Below are 19,112 nucleotides of genomic sequence, written 5' to 3'. Positions count from 1 at the left end.
TTATGATTTATAATATGGCACGTGCGAGTGCGAGTGCGAGTCGTTGCAAGGTGTAATCCAAGTTGATAATAATAAATTCCTAGTTTCCTACGTCACGTTCCGTCTATTCGTAATTGTTTCACTACTGCGCTGCGATTGGTTAACTGATGGGACCAACCTATGTACGAATGACACGTTTCATCTTCGGATTACTTAGCACACGGGCAAGTGCGCACGGAGCAAACGCCGTCTAATTAAAGGATTTTGATCGATGAAAGAAGTTAAACAAAAACCCTTCTCTCGGCTCTCGCTGTCTCATATAAAAGGTTAGCTCAACGCCTCAACCGCGTTTCGCCCCGCTTTTCAACAGTTGATGTCCTTTTTGGCGTCTGCAACTGTCACTCTCTCTCTGTCTCTCCCTCAAAACCCTAATCCTGCCTTTTAAACCAAAACCCTAACCCTAACTGACTAAACCATTCAAGTTTCTGCTCTGGAGCTCGCCTGCTACATTTCCTAGACGTAGAAACCCGTTATCAGTGATGATGGTTACAGTCGAAGAGGTAAGCTTAGTCGCTGTTATAGGCTGAGGATGATCTAAGAAGATCGCAGGAGAGGGAAAAACTTAAATAGTAAATGCAAAGGATTCATTCGGTTAGGTCGTTTTCAGGCTAAATTACGCCCCGGCGATGGAGTCCGCCTCCATTGCGGCGGCCGTCGATCGTATCGCTGTCTCATCGGCTCCTGGGGACGTTGTTGCTGTTGATTCGATAGAGTTCACCGGCGGAGGAACTGAAAATTCAGGTAACTGCGATTCGCGGGGTTGTGATATGAGTTCGGTGGTCATGGCGGCGAATGAGGGAGAGCATTTAGGTAGTGATGATCAGAAGGAGCAGAACGGGCTTAAGTCACCATGGAAGAAACCAGTTGAGGGGAAGGGAGCTGAGGCTCCGGTGATGGGAGCGAAATCTTGGCCAGCACTTGCTGAAGCACTGCCAAAGAATTCTGATGCTGCTGTAAAGCAAGCGCCTGATGCTGCTTCTCAGACTGCGGATTCTGTTCCGCCGCCGCCACCTCCACCTCCTATTCAGGTCAGTCAGTCATTTTCGTTCTGTTTCTCTCGTTAGATACATTCTTTTCGTCTTACAAATCAAAAGAAGATATGCTTTTTTTTTTTAAATTTTTGTTTGCATGAATGCTATCAAGGATGAATGGATTAATATGTGGATTTAATTCTAAAAAAAAGAATCCAAGTAGAATCTACATTTTTGGCTGTTGTTATTCTAATGCAAAAGATGGAATTTTGATTTCAAATGTAGCTCTTGGAGCACCCGGAATCTAGAAAACAAATGAGATCTACCTTATGATCGTTTCTATTCTAATTGCAAAAGATTGGATTTTGCATGCAAAGGTAGCTCTTGGAGCACCCATAATCCAGAATCCAAATAGGATCTACATCTTCGGTCCATGTTATTCTAATGCAAGAGATGGGCTTTTGCATGCAAATATAACCTTTGGAGTACCCAGAGTACCGAACCCAAATGGGTTCTCCAATTTGTTGTTGTTATTCTAATCCAAAAGATTGGAGTTTTCAAACAAATATAACCCTAGGATGAAGTTCTCTTCCCAGAAAAAGAGGAAGAGAATTTGCCTGATGCAGGGTTTTTCAATGCCATATAGAAGCAATGCTGAATTGCTGATATTGTATTGAAAATTTGAAATCTAAGACAATGAAACCATATCCCTCCCTAGGGATTTATTGTTTATCTGTGCTAGCGATTCCTGGGGCTGAGCTATCCCCCTGCCTTGTGTATCTCCTCCTGTTTCTTACCAAAAGAAAATCTAAGACAATGAAACCATCTTTCCCCACATGCAGTGTTGGATGGCATCTCAGTTTTACAATTTAGTAGATCCTGTTTTAGATGATCCGTTAGAAACAGCATGCCCCAAAAACGAGTGTGGCAGGACACAGAAATGTGAATGCCTAGATGGATAAGTGGTGAAACTAGCAAGGACAGGGTTGGAACTTGGAAGTGAAGTCATACAAAGGAACCTAGGAGTAGCTCCAGTAGATGACATAATGAGAGAGTGGATTTAGAGGGTCTGGTCATGTGCATAGAAGACCATCTACAACACCTTATTAGGAAAAGTGATATTTTACAAGTTGAAGGAGCTAGAAGAGCTAGAGGCAGACAGGAAAGGACTTGGGTAGAAGTATTAAGAAATTATTTAAGGACCAATAATTTAATGATGGTTATTGCACTGAACAAGAAGAATGGTGAAACAGGATTCACGTAGCTGACTCTATATAGTTCGGACAAGGCTTAGGTGATTATGATGTTTCTAGCTGATCCTTAAATCCTTTGATGTTCAACTTTCGGTATCAAATGAATTACTACTGCATAATTTGGTAAAGTTGGAATTCTTTCTCTCTGAGTCAGCTCATTTAAGAAAATAGTTATTCTAGTTCTGTCTTCTTAATATTGGAGTATTTTGATGTCATCATTTGGATTCTAGAGAATGTTAATACTCATGAATTGTCTACCTGCTTCCCTTCAAAACAAAAGTTTGTTTATGATCAGTAACCAATAACCTGTTTATGGTCTGGGTAGCTTGGCGGGCTTGCCCAGCCCAGCCTGTTTTTATCAGGCTCAAGCATATTTTGAGGACCATGGGCTCGCCTCGGGCTGTAAGAATTAGGCCTGATTATTTTTTTTTGGCTGGGCTTGGAATTTTTATATAAACCCAACCAGATAATATTATGAATGCGTGAAGTGTGATTTTTTGTTTGAACTTAGGTGTGTAATTGTATCATGGGTAGCAATATTTTTGGTGTGCAAAATGTGTGATTGGATGGGAACATGTTAAAAAAATATAGAAATAGAGGATAGAACTAATATATTGCATAATGTACACTGGGCTTTGTGCTTGGGCCCAGTCTTTGGGTTTTATATTAGGTCTGAGCTTGGGCTCAAGAATAGGCCCAATAATCTTGGGTTGGGCGTTGGGCTGGGGGCTTGGGCCTGGACATTTTCTGTTATAAGTGGTAAAGACTGGGCGGAGTCCAGCCTATAAACAGGTCTAATAACCATTGATCAAGAGAGTTTGATTAAGATCATTTGGTTGGAAATGCTGATTAAAATGGTTATTTAGGTAGAAGGAGATCCATGCTATTAAAAGTTTTTTTTTATATATCAGGGATTACTACAATACAATGGATAACTGACAAGCGTTAAGTACAGGAAAGAATCCTTATCCCTGTTGCTGTCCGTCTGTCTGTATGTCTGAGAAATGGTAATTTTCAATTCCAAATGGAAGGGGATGGTTGTTCTCTCCTGGGCTGGGAAGGTTGTAAGTTGTAACCCCTCTAGCTAGAGAATTAATCAAGACATTAGTGGAATGTGGATTCCACCTGAATAAGCTGTTCAAGAGGGCAGGTATAGCCTTGGGGGCTGTTTAATAACAGCTGAAGATGCTGAACTGAAAAGCTTATCACTTTGTCCTTTAGTGAATATGATTTTAAGAAGGTTGTGAACTCCATAATGGCTGAAACTGAAGCTGGGTAGACCACTAAATTCTTGAAAGTTTTATTATTTAATTATTTTAACAACTAAAGACAAAGCTTTAAGTCTTTCAGTTCAGCAACTTCAGCAGTTACCAATGTCCCTTTAGCCTCTCTAAGCATGAAGTTGAAAGGTTCAGGAGGCCAGGACTCTCAGCCAAAGACATCCATCTGTATTACCTCTAAAATCACCTTCTATTAACAAAGAGTCCCAACCTGATGAGTAGGGTCATCTTTTAACCTTGTAAAAGAGCTAGGAGCTCAGCTCTTAGAGAGAGAGAGAACCTCTTTCTAATAGGACTTAGAGATGAAATGATGCTTCCTTCATGTGTTCTGAACCTACTCTAGAGGGGCCTGGGTTGCCTAAAGGGAAACCATAATGTTGGGTTTGATCATATCAAGAGCTGGAACAATCCAGTTCTGAACAATTCTTTGTCTTTGTTGTTTTATCCCAGTCAACACCTGCATCCTCTAAGCATAGGGTCCATAGAAACACCCTTGAACACTTCCTTGGTTGTTGCCTATTGTGCCATTCTCTCACAGCTATTCGTGATTTATTTAACTACCACAAACAAAAATCTATTGGAATTTTATTTCTTAGTATTTATTAAAAAAAGTTTATTTCTAATTTAAACAATCATATTGGTATTCTATCCTTGACCCAAAAGTGGAAGGATTATGGGATGGTGTATGAGGGCTGCTATCCTTCAGAGTGGGAGGGATGAGAGAAGCATAAGAGTTTTATCTAATGGATCAAACCTCCTGGGGTGACCCTAGGGATAAAAGACTTGATCACCATCCATGTAGTCCTTTGGATATTGACTAGTAAATTTAAAGGTATTTGAGTATTTCTAGATGCCATTATTAAATCTTACTGGTTGATAGCTGGCTCAATGATCCAAATACAAGTGATGATGCAAAGTTTGAGTTTTGGTTGGTACTCAATCATAAACACTGACCCAATCAGGCGTAGGTGATTATTTTAGAGGAAATTATGGATGGATTATCCAATTTTTCTCATACTTGACCAGGCATTGTGGCTGCACTAGAGCTAGCTATTGGCCCTTGTTCAAGGTCTGAACTTGTTTTTTTTTCTTTGAACTGCTTTTTGGTGGAGCTAGAGGAAGATGCATAGAATGTTGTTGCATGGGTTTTTGTTTATCTAACAACTCATGGACTTCGCATCATTTTATCAAAGGTGCAAGCTCCATAGTTGTCAAGGCGTCAGTGCGTCACATAGGTGACTAGTCACCCAACCAAGGGCACCTTGCCTAAACACCTTTACTTATATGTTATATCAACAATGCGCTTGTTGAGGAGAGTATGCACCTACCTATGCAACAAAATACAAGGCAATGCTTTATCATGCATACCATTATTCATATTGCTACATCTAACTTATTTATACCATTTTTTTTTGAATAAAACAGTAGCTCCATCTTTGTTCTTTTCTCTTTTACTTTTATCTTAAATATTTAGCATGTAAAATTATAGCCTTGTTAGTTGCTAATTGATATGAAAATTCTCTATTAAATACTTATTGTATGAATCTTGCTTTTGAAAATGTTGAATTAATATATCTAAAATACTTTTATCCTTTAGATATGATGATCTTCCATGTTTTGAGAGGAAATTTAATGTTCTTAACATCTATAAAAAATTAATGTTCTTAATAAAGAGAATTGCTATTCTTTCAATTAGTAAGCATAATGGTATATAAAACTAGGGAGAGTAGGGACCTTCCCAAAGTCTAGTTCTTTATTACTTATAAAAAAATAGTTATTTATTTTATAAAATTCTTATTGCCCAAGGCTTAAAGCATCAATAAGTATCACATTAACTATAAAGAAGTATCGATACATATCACATTGTATCATTTGTTTTGTATTGGTATTGAAGGTCTTGTACATGATAAATACTGAGAAATTGGACATTTTAATGGATTAAATTGTTGATGCCCATCCTCAATTACCTATTTATGAATTATCACAATTTTTTGCATATCTTGCATATTGATATTTTAAACCTTGGTATCACCTAGGTGCTTGTCTGGACAACTAGGCATAGGGGTGTAATCAGGATGAGCTAAGTTGATACATTACACTACCCATGCTTGACTCAACTCAAAAACTCGCTACTCAAAATTCGATTTGAACTTAGTCGAGTTTTCTGAAATTAACAACTACCTGTCATGCCTTGGCCTGACATTGTTTTAGAAAATGGCTTCTGGAAGATTATAAGGTTATTTTTCATGCAACAGCTAAATTTTCTGGAAGCCATTTGATTTCCACAACCAGTTATGTGCAACCTGGCACTTTAAAATAGATTTTTTTTAATGTTTTCCCCAATTTCTCTTATGTTTTATGTGGAATCAATGGAACTCCAATGTGCATCATGGTGCAGGAATTGGTTTGAGTCAATGGCTTAATGGACAACCCTCACGATTACATTATCATAGTGCACCTAATCTCATCATTTTACAAAGTAAAGTTATGGGGTGGGAATGGTATAATTTTCTTTCTTTCCTCAGCTGGATCTACATTCATGGCCTTTTGTTGGGGAAACAGGTGTTGCTTATTTTGTTGTAGTGGTTTAAACTCATATGCACTTTCATTAGTGCCTAAAATTGGCTGCTTCAGGAGTCAAAATGTCATCACATTGACATTAGAAATTATATATTGGAATTAGTGCATTTCCATTGTTAATTGAATGCCTGAAACTTCTTAGATTTTAATACTTATTTCTGGAGAGCTATGCATGGAATGGTGAAATGGGATTTATGTAGCCCGACTGCATATAGTTGGGATAAGGCTCTATGATAATGACAATGACGATTATTCCTCACTCTCTGAATTCTTCTCATCTTTATTGTTGAATGTTATCTGATTTATGTTTGGTATCTTTTTATCAGGGATCATTTGGGCCACAGAAACCAGATGGGCTTGCAAACACTAGTCCTACCCATAAGCATCCACCACATCATCACAAAGTAGGCTCTAAGCGTAACCTTCCTCCAAATGGTGTTCCACCTTTTCCTATACCCTTACCTTATCACCAACCACCAATGCCACCTGTTTTTCATGCTGTTGTACCTGGGCCACATATCCCTTTCCATGAGTATGCTTACCAGCCTTATCCTGGACCGTTTCCCAATGTAGAGCCACATATGGTAAAATCTGGATGTGAAACCCACATACAAGCTTTTGTTCCACCAGGCCATGGTGGTGGTATTGATGCTAACAGAAATTTTCAGCCTCCATCAGGACCACCAAGAGGAGATCTCAATGCATATGCTGGCAATTTTGGAAATCGACGACATAATATGCAAGAACATGGTGGCCGTTTTGCACATACATGGCGTCACCAACGAGCATTTAATCCTAGAGACAATATTCATATGCAACAAAATCTTGGACCAAGGGCTTTTGTAAGGCCACCACCTCCATTTTTTGCTCCAGCTCCTGGGTTCATAAATGGTCCAGGTTTTGCAGGTGAAATTGCTAGCTTACTTTTCTGCAATACCTTTTAGTTTTGGTTATTTAATCTTTTTCTATTTTGTTTCTTTTGCATTAGGGACAGTTTGTCATTCTTTTATTCCTTCACATTCGTTAAGCATTTATTTTTAATGATGTCTTGTTCTCCTGAGTCCTTTATTGGGGGATTTATTTTTTTCCTTCTTTTATCTGCTATATGCTTACTTAATTGCATTGCATCTCCAATACAGGTCCTGCTTCTATGTACTATCTTCCTGCTGCACCTCCAGAAACAATTAGAGGACCTCCACCTCGTTTTATTGCACATCCTCCACATCATGTTTTTCCCATCCCAACACCTGAGACAGTAGCTCTGAGAGCTAATATAGTAAAACAAATCGAGTATTATTTCAGGTTAGTGATCCTAGAGACATTTAATTTTAATGCTTTTTGGTGGAAGGTGGTTTTTCTTCATTGTTTTATTATATATAAATGTCCATGTACTATCACATTTGTTAAGTTGACAGTTTGGCATGCATACGATGGGTGTGCTAGCTTAGTCTTGAACTTGCTTTTCTTTTTCTTTTTCTTTTTTTTTTTTATATTGTTTAAGTGTGTTGGTTGTTATGGCTGTTGGTCCTTCCTCCTACAACTTGATGAGGGAAGGTTTTTTGTAGTCTTACCCATGTATGTCCTTTTGTATTTCTAGATGCTTTTTGATGTTGTTTTTAATGAAAAAGTACGTTGGGAACACATGGAGGTTCCATTATTTGAAAACAATTAAATCTTTATACATATAGTCTATATGTTGCTGCTATTATTTATTCACTTGCAGATATAGACCAAAGTTTCTCTTATAATGGTTTTTTCTTTCATCATCATCTTCTTCTGCAGTGATGAAAATTTGCAGAAGGACCACTACTTGATTTCCTTAATGGATGACCAAGGATGGGTTCTGATATCCAAAATTGCTGACTTCAATAGGGTATGTTTTCAAAATATCGTGTTTTATTTCAGGTGTATTTTAATGCATATGCAATTATAAGCCATCATATCTGATTGCATTGCTTTAAATTTAATCGCTTAGTTCATTGTTTTATACTCTATCTGAAAGGGACAAAAGGTGTTTTTAGTTATCCCACATGATGATTTTTCTCTTACCTATAATGATGTAATATCAATCCTGTGATATCACTAGTGCCACAATATCTGATGCTTTATAATTATTTTTCATTTTACAGGTTAAGAAAATGACTACAAATGTACTTTTTATTCTGGATGCATTACGGAGCTCAGCTATCATTGAAGTGCAGGTAAGATATCTTCTTTGGTTGCGGTCTTGTGGTGTTTTCAACTGCACTTTTCAATTAGTTGTTGTGTCTTTCCATTTAGTTGGGTCATTGGTATTTTGGTAGGGTGACAAGATACGGAGACGTGATGATTGGACAAAGTGGCTTCCAGCTTACAGACAGCATGTGTTTTCTTCAAAATCTGATGAGAAGGGTGCAGCTTCTTTGAAGAATACTGAGTTAAATGAAGGCAATGTTTATGAAAGGGGCATATCTGAGGGGTGCATGGAATTTCCATTGGGTAGTGAAAGTTTGGTGGACCACTTATCCTCAGACAAAGGTACTTCCAAAGTTGAGTGCAGTAATTCAGAAAGCAACACTGAAAATGTGCATTCTGGCAGTGAAACACAACTCCATGGAAATACTGGGGATGCTAGTAGGATGTTTACTTCTGAATCAAGTTCAGAAATCAATTCAGAACAAGTGACCACTTATAGATGTATTTCAGACAAGAATTCAGATGATTCCATCTCCAATATGAAGAATAGCAACACTGATTGCTGTGTCAGCTCTAAATGTTCACGAGGGGATGCACACTCTGTAAGTTATGCTGATCATAAATATCATGGCTTGGATATGATACCAGAGTTGACCACACTGAATCTCGGTGGCTTGTCAAGCGATTATACCGGTGAACATTCTGGGTTTACGAGTGAACAGAACACTTTCATGCTTGATGAAGAATTAGAACTGGAGCAGACAACAATTCGGAAGGATCATCTCTCATCTAGTAGAAGGTAGATACAAGATCCATCTGTGTTGGATTCTCCTTTTCTATAGGTGTCCATTAATTTTAACAATGTATGAGTTATGCAATTATATATGTTGATTCTTTTGCATATCCTTGCTAATCATGTTTTTTCTTTTGAACATAATCTTCTTTTTGGTAGAGTTTTGAACTTATTCTTTGGTACATGAAATTGGTGACGTAGAATTCTAATAAAAAGGATTAAAAATCCATTTGTGGTCAATTCTCAACTCCATTACCACATATTTTAACTCCCTCAAGACATGCCTATATTTTCACAGGCTCATTGTCTTTTTTGGTAATACTCTGTCTTTCCTTTGTTCACGGTGTACAGAAACTCTTTGTAAAAGGGCCTGTTGTATATCTTTTGTTTGAACAATAGAATCATGCTTTATTTTTTTTCCAAGTTTCTTTGGAGGAATCATCATCTGAGCAATGCCTAGGCATGGTTCCTAGTCAACTAGATACTTTCATGCCATGTAGATTTACCTTAGTGCCTTGACAATCATATGAAAATGTATTTCTTGAAAAATGAAATTTCAGTTATTGATCTCTGCCCGTTTCTTCACTTTTTTCATACTCATGCACTATACATATAATGTGATTTTGCTAACTATTTTTTGATCTTTCAAATGTATTGTTGTGTTAAGGATTGATGATGATGATGATGAGATGGATGTCAATGATCAGGATGTTCAAAGGCTTATAATTGTCACCCAGGTAAGCTTTTTACTAGCCTAATTATTTGCTCACAATATCTTCTTCTGTTAAGCAGTTTCTCCAATTTGATATTTTTATCCCATGTATCAGTGGGATTATCATTACATTGTTCATACACCTTCAAGGGTCAAGAGTGCACAATTGTTGAACATACTGAACAACCAAAGCTGTTTATTTTATTTCCCATTCCGACTGTGTCAGTATGTCAAGTCTCAATTTCATTCCATTGAATGTATATCCAACTTCTTTTAGTGGGCTTTTTTGTGCTTGTTTGTTTTTGGCTTGTATATGCCCTCAGGTACATCATTCCTTTTGCCTCTTTACAATGATGGTTGCCCTTCTTTAAAAATGGTATATCAAACTTCCTGCAACTTCATGTAGAAGAGTACACATGTCAGGTTTAGTTGTGCCACACTTTTTTTCCCCATTTACAATTTCCAATTACTTGCATGTGTTTTTAGTTTTCCTTTTCTTTAAATTTAATTGCAAATCTAAGGTCACTGTTCAAATAGTACTAGGTGTGCTGTTATTTATCAGCTAATTCTCTTAACAATTCAATACCCACTTGGATTTTCTTGGCTGGCATGCAGAACATAAGGATAGGTGAAGATGATAAAGCTGGAGCAGGAGAATCAAAGCCCATCTCGAGTGAACTTGCTTCTGCAATCAATGATGGCCTTTATTTTTATGAACAAGTTGGTTGCCATGCTTTTAATATTAGTGTTATTTGTCAGTGTCTGTGGTAGATCTTCTCTTTCGTTTCCTCTTTCAACAACAAACTGAATACTTTGGACTTGTTGGTATATAGGGTTTTAATCTGTTTATCGTTGGCAGGAGCTTAGGGCAAAGCGGTCTAAGAACAGAAGAAATAACTCCATACTAGAGAATAGAGATGGAGATTCTAGATCCTCTAACCTTGCACCTGTCTTATCAAATTCAAAAGTCAGTGGAAATACTACTGGAAGCAATGGCTCCGAAGAGCCTGTCCATGCTAATTCACGGAGGAGACAAAATAAAAGTGTTAACAAGCAACAGTCATCCCATAAACAACGCTTATTCCCTAGCAATTTTAGGGCACATGGAAATGGTCGTAACCGTCATGGCATCATATCTGAAAGTCCTCCAAGCAATTCAGTGGGATTTTTCTTTGGGTCAACACCCCCAGAAAGTCATGGGTGAGCAAAGTACCATTGCTTAGGGTAATGCTATGGAGACCATGGTTTAGGGAGTTGTTTAGCAATCCTTGAGCATTCTTTTATGCATGTTTTTTAGCATTGCATAAACTGATTGACTAGTTTTTCTGGTTTCTGTCAACTAGTGTGGTTTCCATAGCATTATTCCCATAGCTTGTCTTTATCTAGTGTAATTTTCTTTTGTTTAGTTATGTTTCTTATCAAATCAGTACAGATACTCTAACAATAAAAATTTTTTATGATAATATTGAATTCCACAGTCCTATGACTTCAAAATTAAGTGCTTCACCACATGGGCATCTTTCTGGTAGTCCACCTGTGGGCTCTATGCCAAAGCCTTTCCCCCCATTTCAGCATCCAAGTCATCAACTTTTGGAAGAAAATGGTTTCAGGCAGCAGAAGTAAGTGAGGATATATCTATAATCAGCTTGTGATTTCATGGAGTAAACTATTGAAACATGTATTTAAGGCATCAACTTTCCAATATTTGGAGTTCTGATTTGGTTTTTCATAAACTCAGGTACCTGAAGTTCCATAAACGTTGCTTAAACGACAGAAAGAAATTGGGAATTGGTTGCAGTGAGGTAGGTCTATATCCTGAAGAGCTGTTCTTCAACTTCCTTTTTTAGGAATTAAGCTGATTCAGAAATTGAGGTTTGATAATTGTTGGTCTAGCAGAATTTATATGATGTATACATGCACTAATTGTGCATGGTATGGTTTTAATTGTCAGTAACAGTTAATGATCAATATTTCTCTATGATCCTTCACTGATACGATCTTGGGTGAAGTGTCCCTGAAGTTAAGGGTTATAAACAGATGTGTTTTTTTTTTTTTCAAAATAAATAGATGTGGTTTAGGGATTGATGGATTGGATGCAAATACAGATTTTTATGTATCATATATCATAAAGTAGGCAAAGAAAAAGGTACATAGATGGGGCGATGGTTCCCAGGTTTAATTTTTGTTTCTTACTTTGGGCCTTTAATTCAAGTCTGCACTTGTGCGACTCATCATACCCCTAAGAAGTCACACCATAAAAATCAGTGGAACTTTTTTTCTGGGGGATGGTACCAATCAGTGCAACAGGATACACCTATTTCATCCTTAAAAGAAAAACGGCTGAGTTGTTGAGTTGCACAACCTGTTAAATAGAAAATAGATTAAAATAGGGCTACATCAAATAGTTGCACAACCTTGAAGGTCATATAGTTTCACTCATAATGTGGATGCTCCTCCTATGTCCTCTGTATATTTATATCTTCCTTTAGGGAGGCAAGATACTTGGGTATTTATAATGAGTTACTTGTTCAGATGGATATTATGATCTTTCAATGCTTTTGCAGATAACATTGAGAGTAGGAAGAGAGAATCTGGTTTCATGGGTCGCAGACCAGGATTACGGCTGTAATCTTCATTTATTTTCATGCCTTTGATTGTTGATCTGCATACTGAAAAAATGATTCTTGACATTTTCTTTTTGATAATAAAAGTAACTTTTCAATAAAAAGAAAATAGATGCAGACTATTGGTGATGGAGATCTACTAAAATAAATCAAATGCAAAATAAATGGTGCTAGACAACAAAATTTGAACCTGGTCCATCTTCTAAACCCATGAAAGCAGAAGCCTGTCTTCGGAATCTTCTTTTTAAGTATCTTTCAATTCTTGATGAGATAGAGACCTTTCAGAAACCAAGATGCACCTGTTCTGCTATTTCCATATACTCCAGTCCACAGCGAATGGCACCGAACTCCATAAAATTTTAGCCTTCTTACTGCCCTCATAAGTGAAAACTAATAAACCATGGTGGTCTAAACAAAAAACGGAAAAACAACTACCTTGCAACCAACATAAAATTACTAATACTTCCACTACTGCAACCACCACCACCACTACTACCTTTATCATTTGTTATTCATGTCATTTCTGAATCAGCCCAGCCTGACCGGGACTAAGCCTGCACAATGCACATAATGCAGGCTGTGTCTGGGCTAAGTGAACTCTAAGCATGCTCAGCCCGGCCCAGCCCGTAAAGTTATGATGTATATGTGTGTGTGTATTCCATATATACACACACATGTATATTCAATATATCTATATACCATATATTTAGTTATCATATTATACCATATATGGTATATCTTAAATTGTTAATAAATTAATATATGTATGATGAGTATATATAGTTTGTTGTGTATTTTTTTTTATAAAAAACTGATGATTTATTTTTTAAGTTAAATATAATTTTATTGATTTATACGGGAAAGCCTGGGTGCATGGCCCGGCCTGGTCCATAATGTGCTTCCATAACAAACGTGTAGTTTGACATTTATTTTCTTATTTTTTTGGTGCTTATGCTTGGCTTCTCTTTTAACTTGTTTTTTTTTGTCTAGTTTTATTGTTGGGATTGTCGTGGTTCACATTAATGATATATTTTCATTTTTTTGCATGCAGGAAATGAATACACTCTATCGGTTTTGGTCATTCTTTCTCAGAAACATGTTTTTTCCTTCTATGTACAATGAGTTCCGCAAATTAGCACTGGAAGATGCTGCTGCCAAGTATAATTATGGACTAGAATGCCTTTTCAGGTTTTACAGGTATTTTATCTTTAGTCATTTACTTCAAATCTCCTGGAGTTGAGGAAGGTCAAAGCCATCTCTGCCCCTGGTTATTCTTTTTTTCTTTATTCTGTTGTTTTCTAAATGATTTATCCTTTTTTGATTGAAAAGAAATGGAAATGTATGTTTGCCCATCTTCATTGCCTATCTTCACTTTTGAGAAGAAAAGGAGGTGCTATATTCTTTTTTATTCCAAGCTCATTGATTTTTTTTTATTCTATTTCAAACTGCCACAGTTATGGATTGGAGAAGCAATTCAGAGATGACCTATATGAGGATTTTGAACAGCTTACCCTTGAGTTCTACAATAAAGGCAATCTTTATGGTCTTGAAAAATACTGGTAATGTCTTAAAATTTATCTCTTTTTATTGTTTTCCTCATGTTACTTTTTTTTTTCTTTTCCCCTTTTCTTATCTTATATGAATTTCTTCTTATAAATCTATTTTAATCTTTGCAAGGATGGATGTTACATTTTATCAGAATAAATTATGTTTTCCTTAACTCCTGAACTATGCTTGAATTTTCCCTGATTATACTTGAATTAGAATGGTGGCTAAATAATCAGGAAAACAAAATAAGATAGTTGTCCAAGATTCCAAGTATTGTACTAGGACTTGTATGCCAGGATTTGTGAACTACGGAAGTCACCATATTTTTATATTTTACAACTTGTGTCTGAATTCCAATGACTGTGTAAGACCATAGACTGGCAAACCACCACAGACCTGGTTTAATCTATCCTGGGTCAATACCAAATCAACCTGGCTCTTTGACCAGTCTGGTAAGTTAGGTGGATGATAGCTGTCCACTTTAGGTCCTGTGGCATGGAAGGTTTCAGAAACCTCTCCATTTGATAACTAGAAAATATATATAGTAAAGTTTCATGGAAAATGGGGGGACCTGAATCTTCTCCTTTCTGCATAGTTGTCAAGGTTACGCCACATTGGCGACAAGGCGCCCTTGGAGGTTTGCCTTGCCTAATTGTGAAACCATATTCGTACATGGTGTTATGAGATACTTTTATACTAAGTTTTTGGGATTATAATCAAGGTTCAAAATTTCAACGTGATACACCACACATTGAGTGTATCATATTGTATTTGGCAAGCCACCGATACTACAAATACAAGGGGTTTGGGAATTTGAGCATTTTCAGTGGGTAGGCATGCCTTCGATCAACCCCCTATCCACTTTTGAGAAAAAAAAACTAAAAAAAAAGTTTTGTTGTATCAAAATACCTGATATGCCTGTTTGTCTGTATCAGGTGTATCAGTACTTTAAACCTTGACTATAATTATAAAATAAATATTAAACTAAAATGTTCATTTTGTGTGTTTCATATATTTGTTTCTTTTTATTATTTTGTTATTTGTTAGGGTTTAATGAACAGATGTTGCTAAATGCTGTCTTGAACCCTCAAAGACTTCAAAACCTCAACGAATAAGAAAAAACTTAAAATTTGTCTAATCAACCCATTTTCTTCTTCCACCTTTTTCTTTTCTTCTTTTCCTATAACAAGAATAGGGGTTCAGACTCAGGCCCTATATTTTCTGAATTTTCTTTTCTTCTTTTTCTTATGAATATGTTGTTTTTCTATACTTTGTGTTTCTTGCCTTTACTATACTTCTTGCTCTTCCTATATTTCTATGAGTATTACTTATTCTTTCATGTTCTTTTCTTAGTTGCTAGTTTTACATCCATTGGATGATTTAATTTCCCTAAGATTGGGTTGGCCCGGTGATGTAGGGTTGCTGGGGTGCTTTGTCTAATAGGTGGTCTGATACTGATTTTTGTAGGATTGATGTAAAAAGAGAGCATAAACTGAGGGAGTATTGGTAATTTTAGGCTTTTTTATGAGGGATTTGTTGGTTAAGGGCCCTAAAGGCTAAAAAACTGAATTTTATGGCCAATGCTATGTCCAGTATCATAGTTGAACCCTATTTATGGCCATTGGCCAATGCTATGTCAACCCCATGTGTCTATGTCTGAACAAGTTTCTCAGCAGTCTTCAGTTTAAGTACCATTAAATATAATATAAGCTTTTTAAATTTTCATTTTACTATAACCTTTTCACTTTTTTCACTTGTAACATTATGTGATGCCAAGCCTAAGTCGGCTCCATTTTAACCCAAGTTGTGGCTGTTGAGGAATTAGTGACTGCTTTGGGTTTGGTTTGAGTGAAATAGGGTTCAAGGTTGGGTTGACTATTATTTGATTTCTAATATTTTATTTTACTGAATGAAAATTATTTACCAATGAATCACATTTAGCTGCATGATGAAAAATCTTTTTTTTTTCCCCGAGGCCACGAGGTAATGCTTGAGTATTGTAGATATATCCAAGTTCTCACACGTTCCATGATTAAACGTTTCTTTTTGGTATGGATAAGCTGGTCTTGAACATCTGATCTAATTGGTTGTCATGTTCAAGCCCCAGTTAATCCTATATGTTTGAATGTTCAATTTAATGTTTAAGGAATCCTGCCATATTTGGGGGTGGCTTTGATGTATGTGAAGTTGTTAGCTTTGGGTGGTTTAGAAAATACTACATCTTCTGTTGCTGATAAAAAAAAAAGAAGAAAATCCCACATCCATGCAATTTTTATACTAGAAAAAACTAACCAGCAGAAAAACATTTACATGTATGTCTTCACTGTTGCTGTCTTGTCAATGTTTTGTGTGAAAAGAAATTGAAGATCCAATTAGTAACTACATCATGATTCCATGAAAATTGCTTGAAGAATCTTTACTACAAATCCTTTTATGAGTTACCACTATTTTGTCATCCCTTTTTCTTCCACAAGTTCTTGACATGATACTCCAGAATCCTCATTACTTCTACAACGGAGGTGTTTCCGACTTGCCAGTAACTATTATTTTTAGCAACGACCATCATTCTTTTCCTTTATTTGTTACTGGTACAATGCAAACATTACTATTTGCGTTTAGTATTGAATACTTTAAATGAGATTCTGCTTCTAGTATTGATTCTGCTCTACTTTCTCATTGTTTTGTTGGGCTTTTATTTCTCTTTTGGTGATGTAAATTCTACTCTCTGATGCTTCTACTAATGTTGCAGTTCAGCAACCGTTGCTGTGTCGGTAGTCTAGTTATGCTGTGATCGTAACTTTTCAGTGATGTTGCAGGGCTTTCCACCATTATCGGGAGCTACGTGATGGAAAAGCACCTCTAAAGAAGCATCCGGAATTGGATAGGTTGTTAAAGGAAGAGTACCGTAGCTTAGATGATTTCCGTGCAAAGGAGAAGGCAGCACGGGAATGCAGTAGCAGTAATAACAGTGGTCCTTCCGAAAGAGAAAAGGAAACACCATTTCTGGGGCAGGGGAAAAACAGGTCAAACTTGGCAAGGGAGCTTGAGTTGACAGCACATTAATCAAATCAATGCCCTGTTTAAGAGGTGAGATTACCTATTTACGAAGGTGGCTGAACGTCATGCGGGTGAGGAACTGTGAGTTCATTCTGTTTGGCCTTTGGGCATTTTTGTGCAGATTTTGGAAGTCCTGCAACCTTAGCGAGGTGATGAATCAATTGTTTCTCCTCGGATTGTACATAAGGGAAAACGAGAAAAAGGAAAAAAAAAGAAGAAAATAAAAAAAAGATAAAAAAAGAGACAATAATGCCTGTATTTGGGATTCGCAGAAATTGACCAATAATAGACTGGATTTTCGCCGGTCATTTTCTATCATGGTTTTCTGTGTATTTTTTCAGTATTTTATCTGTGCCCTCACCATGCACGGGGTTTCATTTGCTGAACTCATAATTTATGTGAAAAAGCTCTGTAGGAATAGAAAACTCCAACTTCAATCCTCCATGGTTGGAAATGGGGTGAGAGAGCCAAGTTAAGCCAAACTTTTATCTTGGTATGCAAGAGTAAGAAACATGGCGTAAGGTTTTGCTTGGTATAACTGGGATTGCGACCATTCAAATTTCCAGCATTTGTTCGATTTGGAGTTTCTGTACGAAATGGGTTCTCTGAGTCAACAGTAGAGTTAATTGGTGTTTAGCAAATCAGGTGTAATCTAAATAGAGATGCTAGGTATCATTCTTAATGGGGTTATCGGGACGATATCAAAAGCCGTCGTTTATTCTACTTTCATGAAGTTTTAACAGGGTTGGCAACTTGGTGGAAGTTGGTAAATGAACATCTTCGGTCGATGTCACCAATCGTTGCACTGATAGAGATGGCTAAAGAGTAAACATCTGCCCTTAATGTTTAACTACTATCATTGAGTGGTGGCGGAGAATGGAGGGGAATCGGGCTCAAGTGAACTATCCCAATTTTTGGAAAGATGGTGTTTTCTAATACAATGTTTTTGAACTGTTGTTGACCTGGACGGTCATACCATTCGGACTGGAAACCGTTCAGGTGATTGGTTTCGTTTTACTCCAAACTTGGCATTGGTAAAAAATCGTTGAATTAGTCAATGAACTGTTGATCTGAACAGTTTGACCGTTGAACCGTTCGACTTGAAGAATGGTTTGTTGCAAGGTTTTAAAAACTGAGAAATCTCAAATCTAAGATCTGCATACACAAGAAGGTGGGAGAGAGCTGAGATGTGAGACAGATCTGCGTGAGATGGTGTGAGAGATCCGAGGAGAAATCTCAGATCTACTTTCATTTCTAATTTTCCACCATCGCTGTCGCTGTAGTTGTAGTTCACCATTGCCGTCGCCATCATCGCTACAACCTGCAAGTCTTCTTCTTCTTCTTCTTCAAAACTTTCAGTCGACATTTTTTTTCAAATCTCTCTCATTCAAACCTTATTTTTTCTTATATAGTATGCATCTATTCTAATATTCCAATTTAATGGGTAAGATGTTCAAACCGTTCGACCCGGATGGTCGAATGTTGACCCAGAAACTGGTGGTCAGAACGGTTCCGTTTCTGGGCGAGTTTTTAAAACCTTGTTTTAATATGTTAAATATGGAAACATAGATGCACGTCATGCACCAGTGTATCAAACTGAATTTGAGGGCTCGGTGAAAATAGTGGAAAAAGCAAGAGATACAATTTAGAAGTAAATGGCCCCAGTTGAAATTAGGGGTGTCAATTGGACTGGATTTGGTCCAATCTGATCCAGTCCAATGTGAGTCCATTATAAATGGACCAGGTCCAATCTAATCCAATGACTATTTTGGACCACTTTGGACTAGCCTAGTTTAATGTTTGGACCATCCAATTAGGGGTCTGAAGTTGATGCATTGGTGCAAGATTCAAGTAGTAGATCGAAGAATAGGTTATCGAATACGCTATGGGAAAACCCTCTTTCCACACTAGGGCGGAGCTAGAGGTGTCAATTGGATTGGATTTGGCCCAACCCGATTTGGTCCAATGTGAGTCCACTTGCAAATGGACTCAAGTCCAATCCAAATCCAATTCAATCCATTAAAATGTATATGGATTGGATTGGATCCAATCCAAACCGAATGAAATATCAAAAATTATA

At 37.0% G+C, this 19,112-nt stretch overlaps 1 protein-coding gene across 2 annotated transcripts; it reads left to right on the top strand.

The window, feature by feature from the left end:
- The first annotated feature begins 331 nt into the window (after positions 1–331).
- Positions 332–17,350, top strand: LARP1A (LA RNA-binding protein). Of its 2 annotated transcripts, XM_088891518.1 has the most exons (16): positions 332–539; positions 647–1,067; positions 6,450–7,029; positions 7,263–7,425; positions 7,906–7,996; positions 8,253–8,324; positions 8,427–9,097; positions 9,759–9,828; positions 10,419–10,523; positions 10,663–11,003; positions 11,282–11,422; positions 11,542–11,605; positions 13,479–13,624; positions 13,882–13,986; positions 16,792–17,062; positions 17,154–17,350. In XM_088891518.1, exons 2-15 carry the CDS (start codon positions 666–668, stop codon positions 17,036–17,038), a joined length of 3,198 nt encoding a protein of 1,065 aa, XP_088747644.1. In that variant the 5' UTR covers positions 332–539; positions 647–665; the 3' UTR covers positions 17,039–17,062; positions 17,154–17,350. The 2 variants fall into 2 exon arrangements, with proteins under 2 accessions (XP_088747644.1, XP_010251687.1); XM_010253385.3 differs by having other exon boundaries at positions 16,792–17,350.
- The last annotated feature ends 1,762 nt before the right edge of the window (positions 17,351–19,112 follow it).

Source organism: Nelumbo nucifera, chromosome 7 (assembly GCF_055504915.1).
Source record: "Nelumbo nucifera cultivar China Antique chromosome 7, China Antique-T2T, whole genome shotgun sequence".
Lineage (NCBI taxonomy): Eukaryota > Viridiplantae > Streptophyta > Magnoliopsida > Proteales > Nelumbonaceae > Nelumbo > Nelumbo nucifera.
Note: the sequence above shows the minus strand (reverse complement) of the source record. Positions and strands in the feature narration are given on the sequence as shown.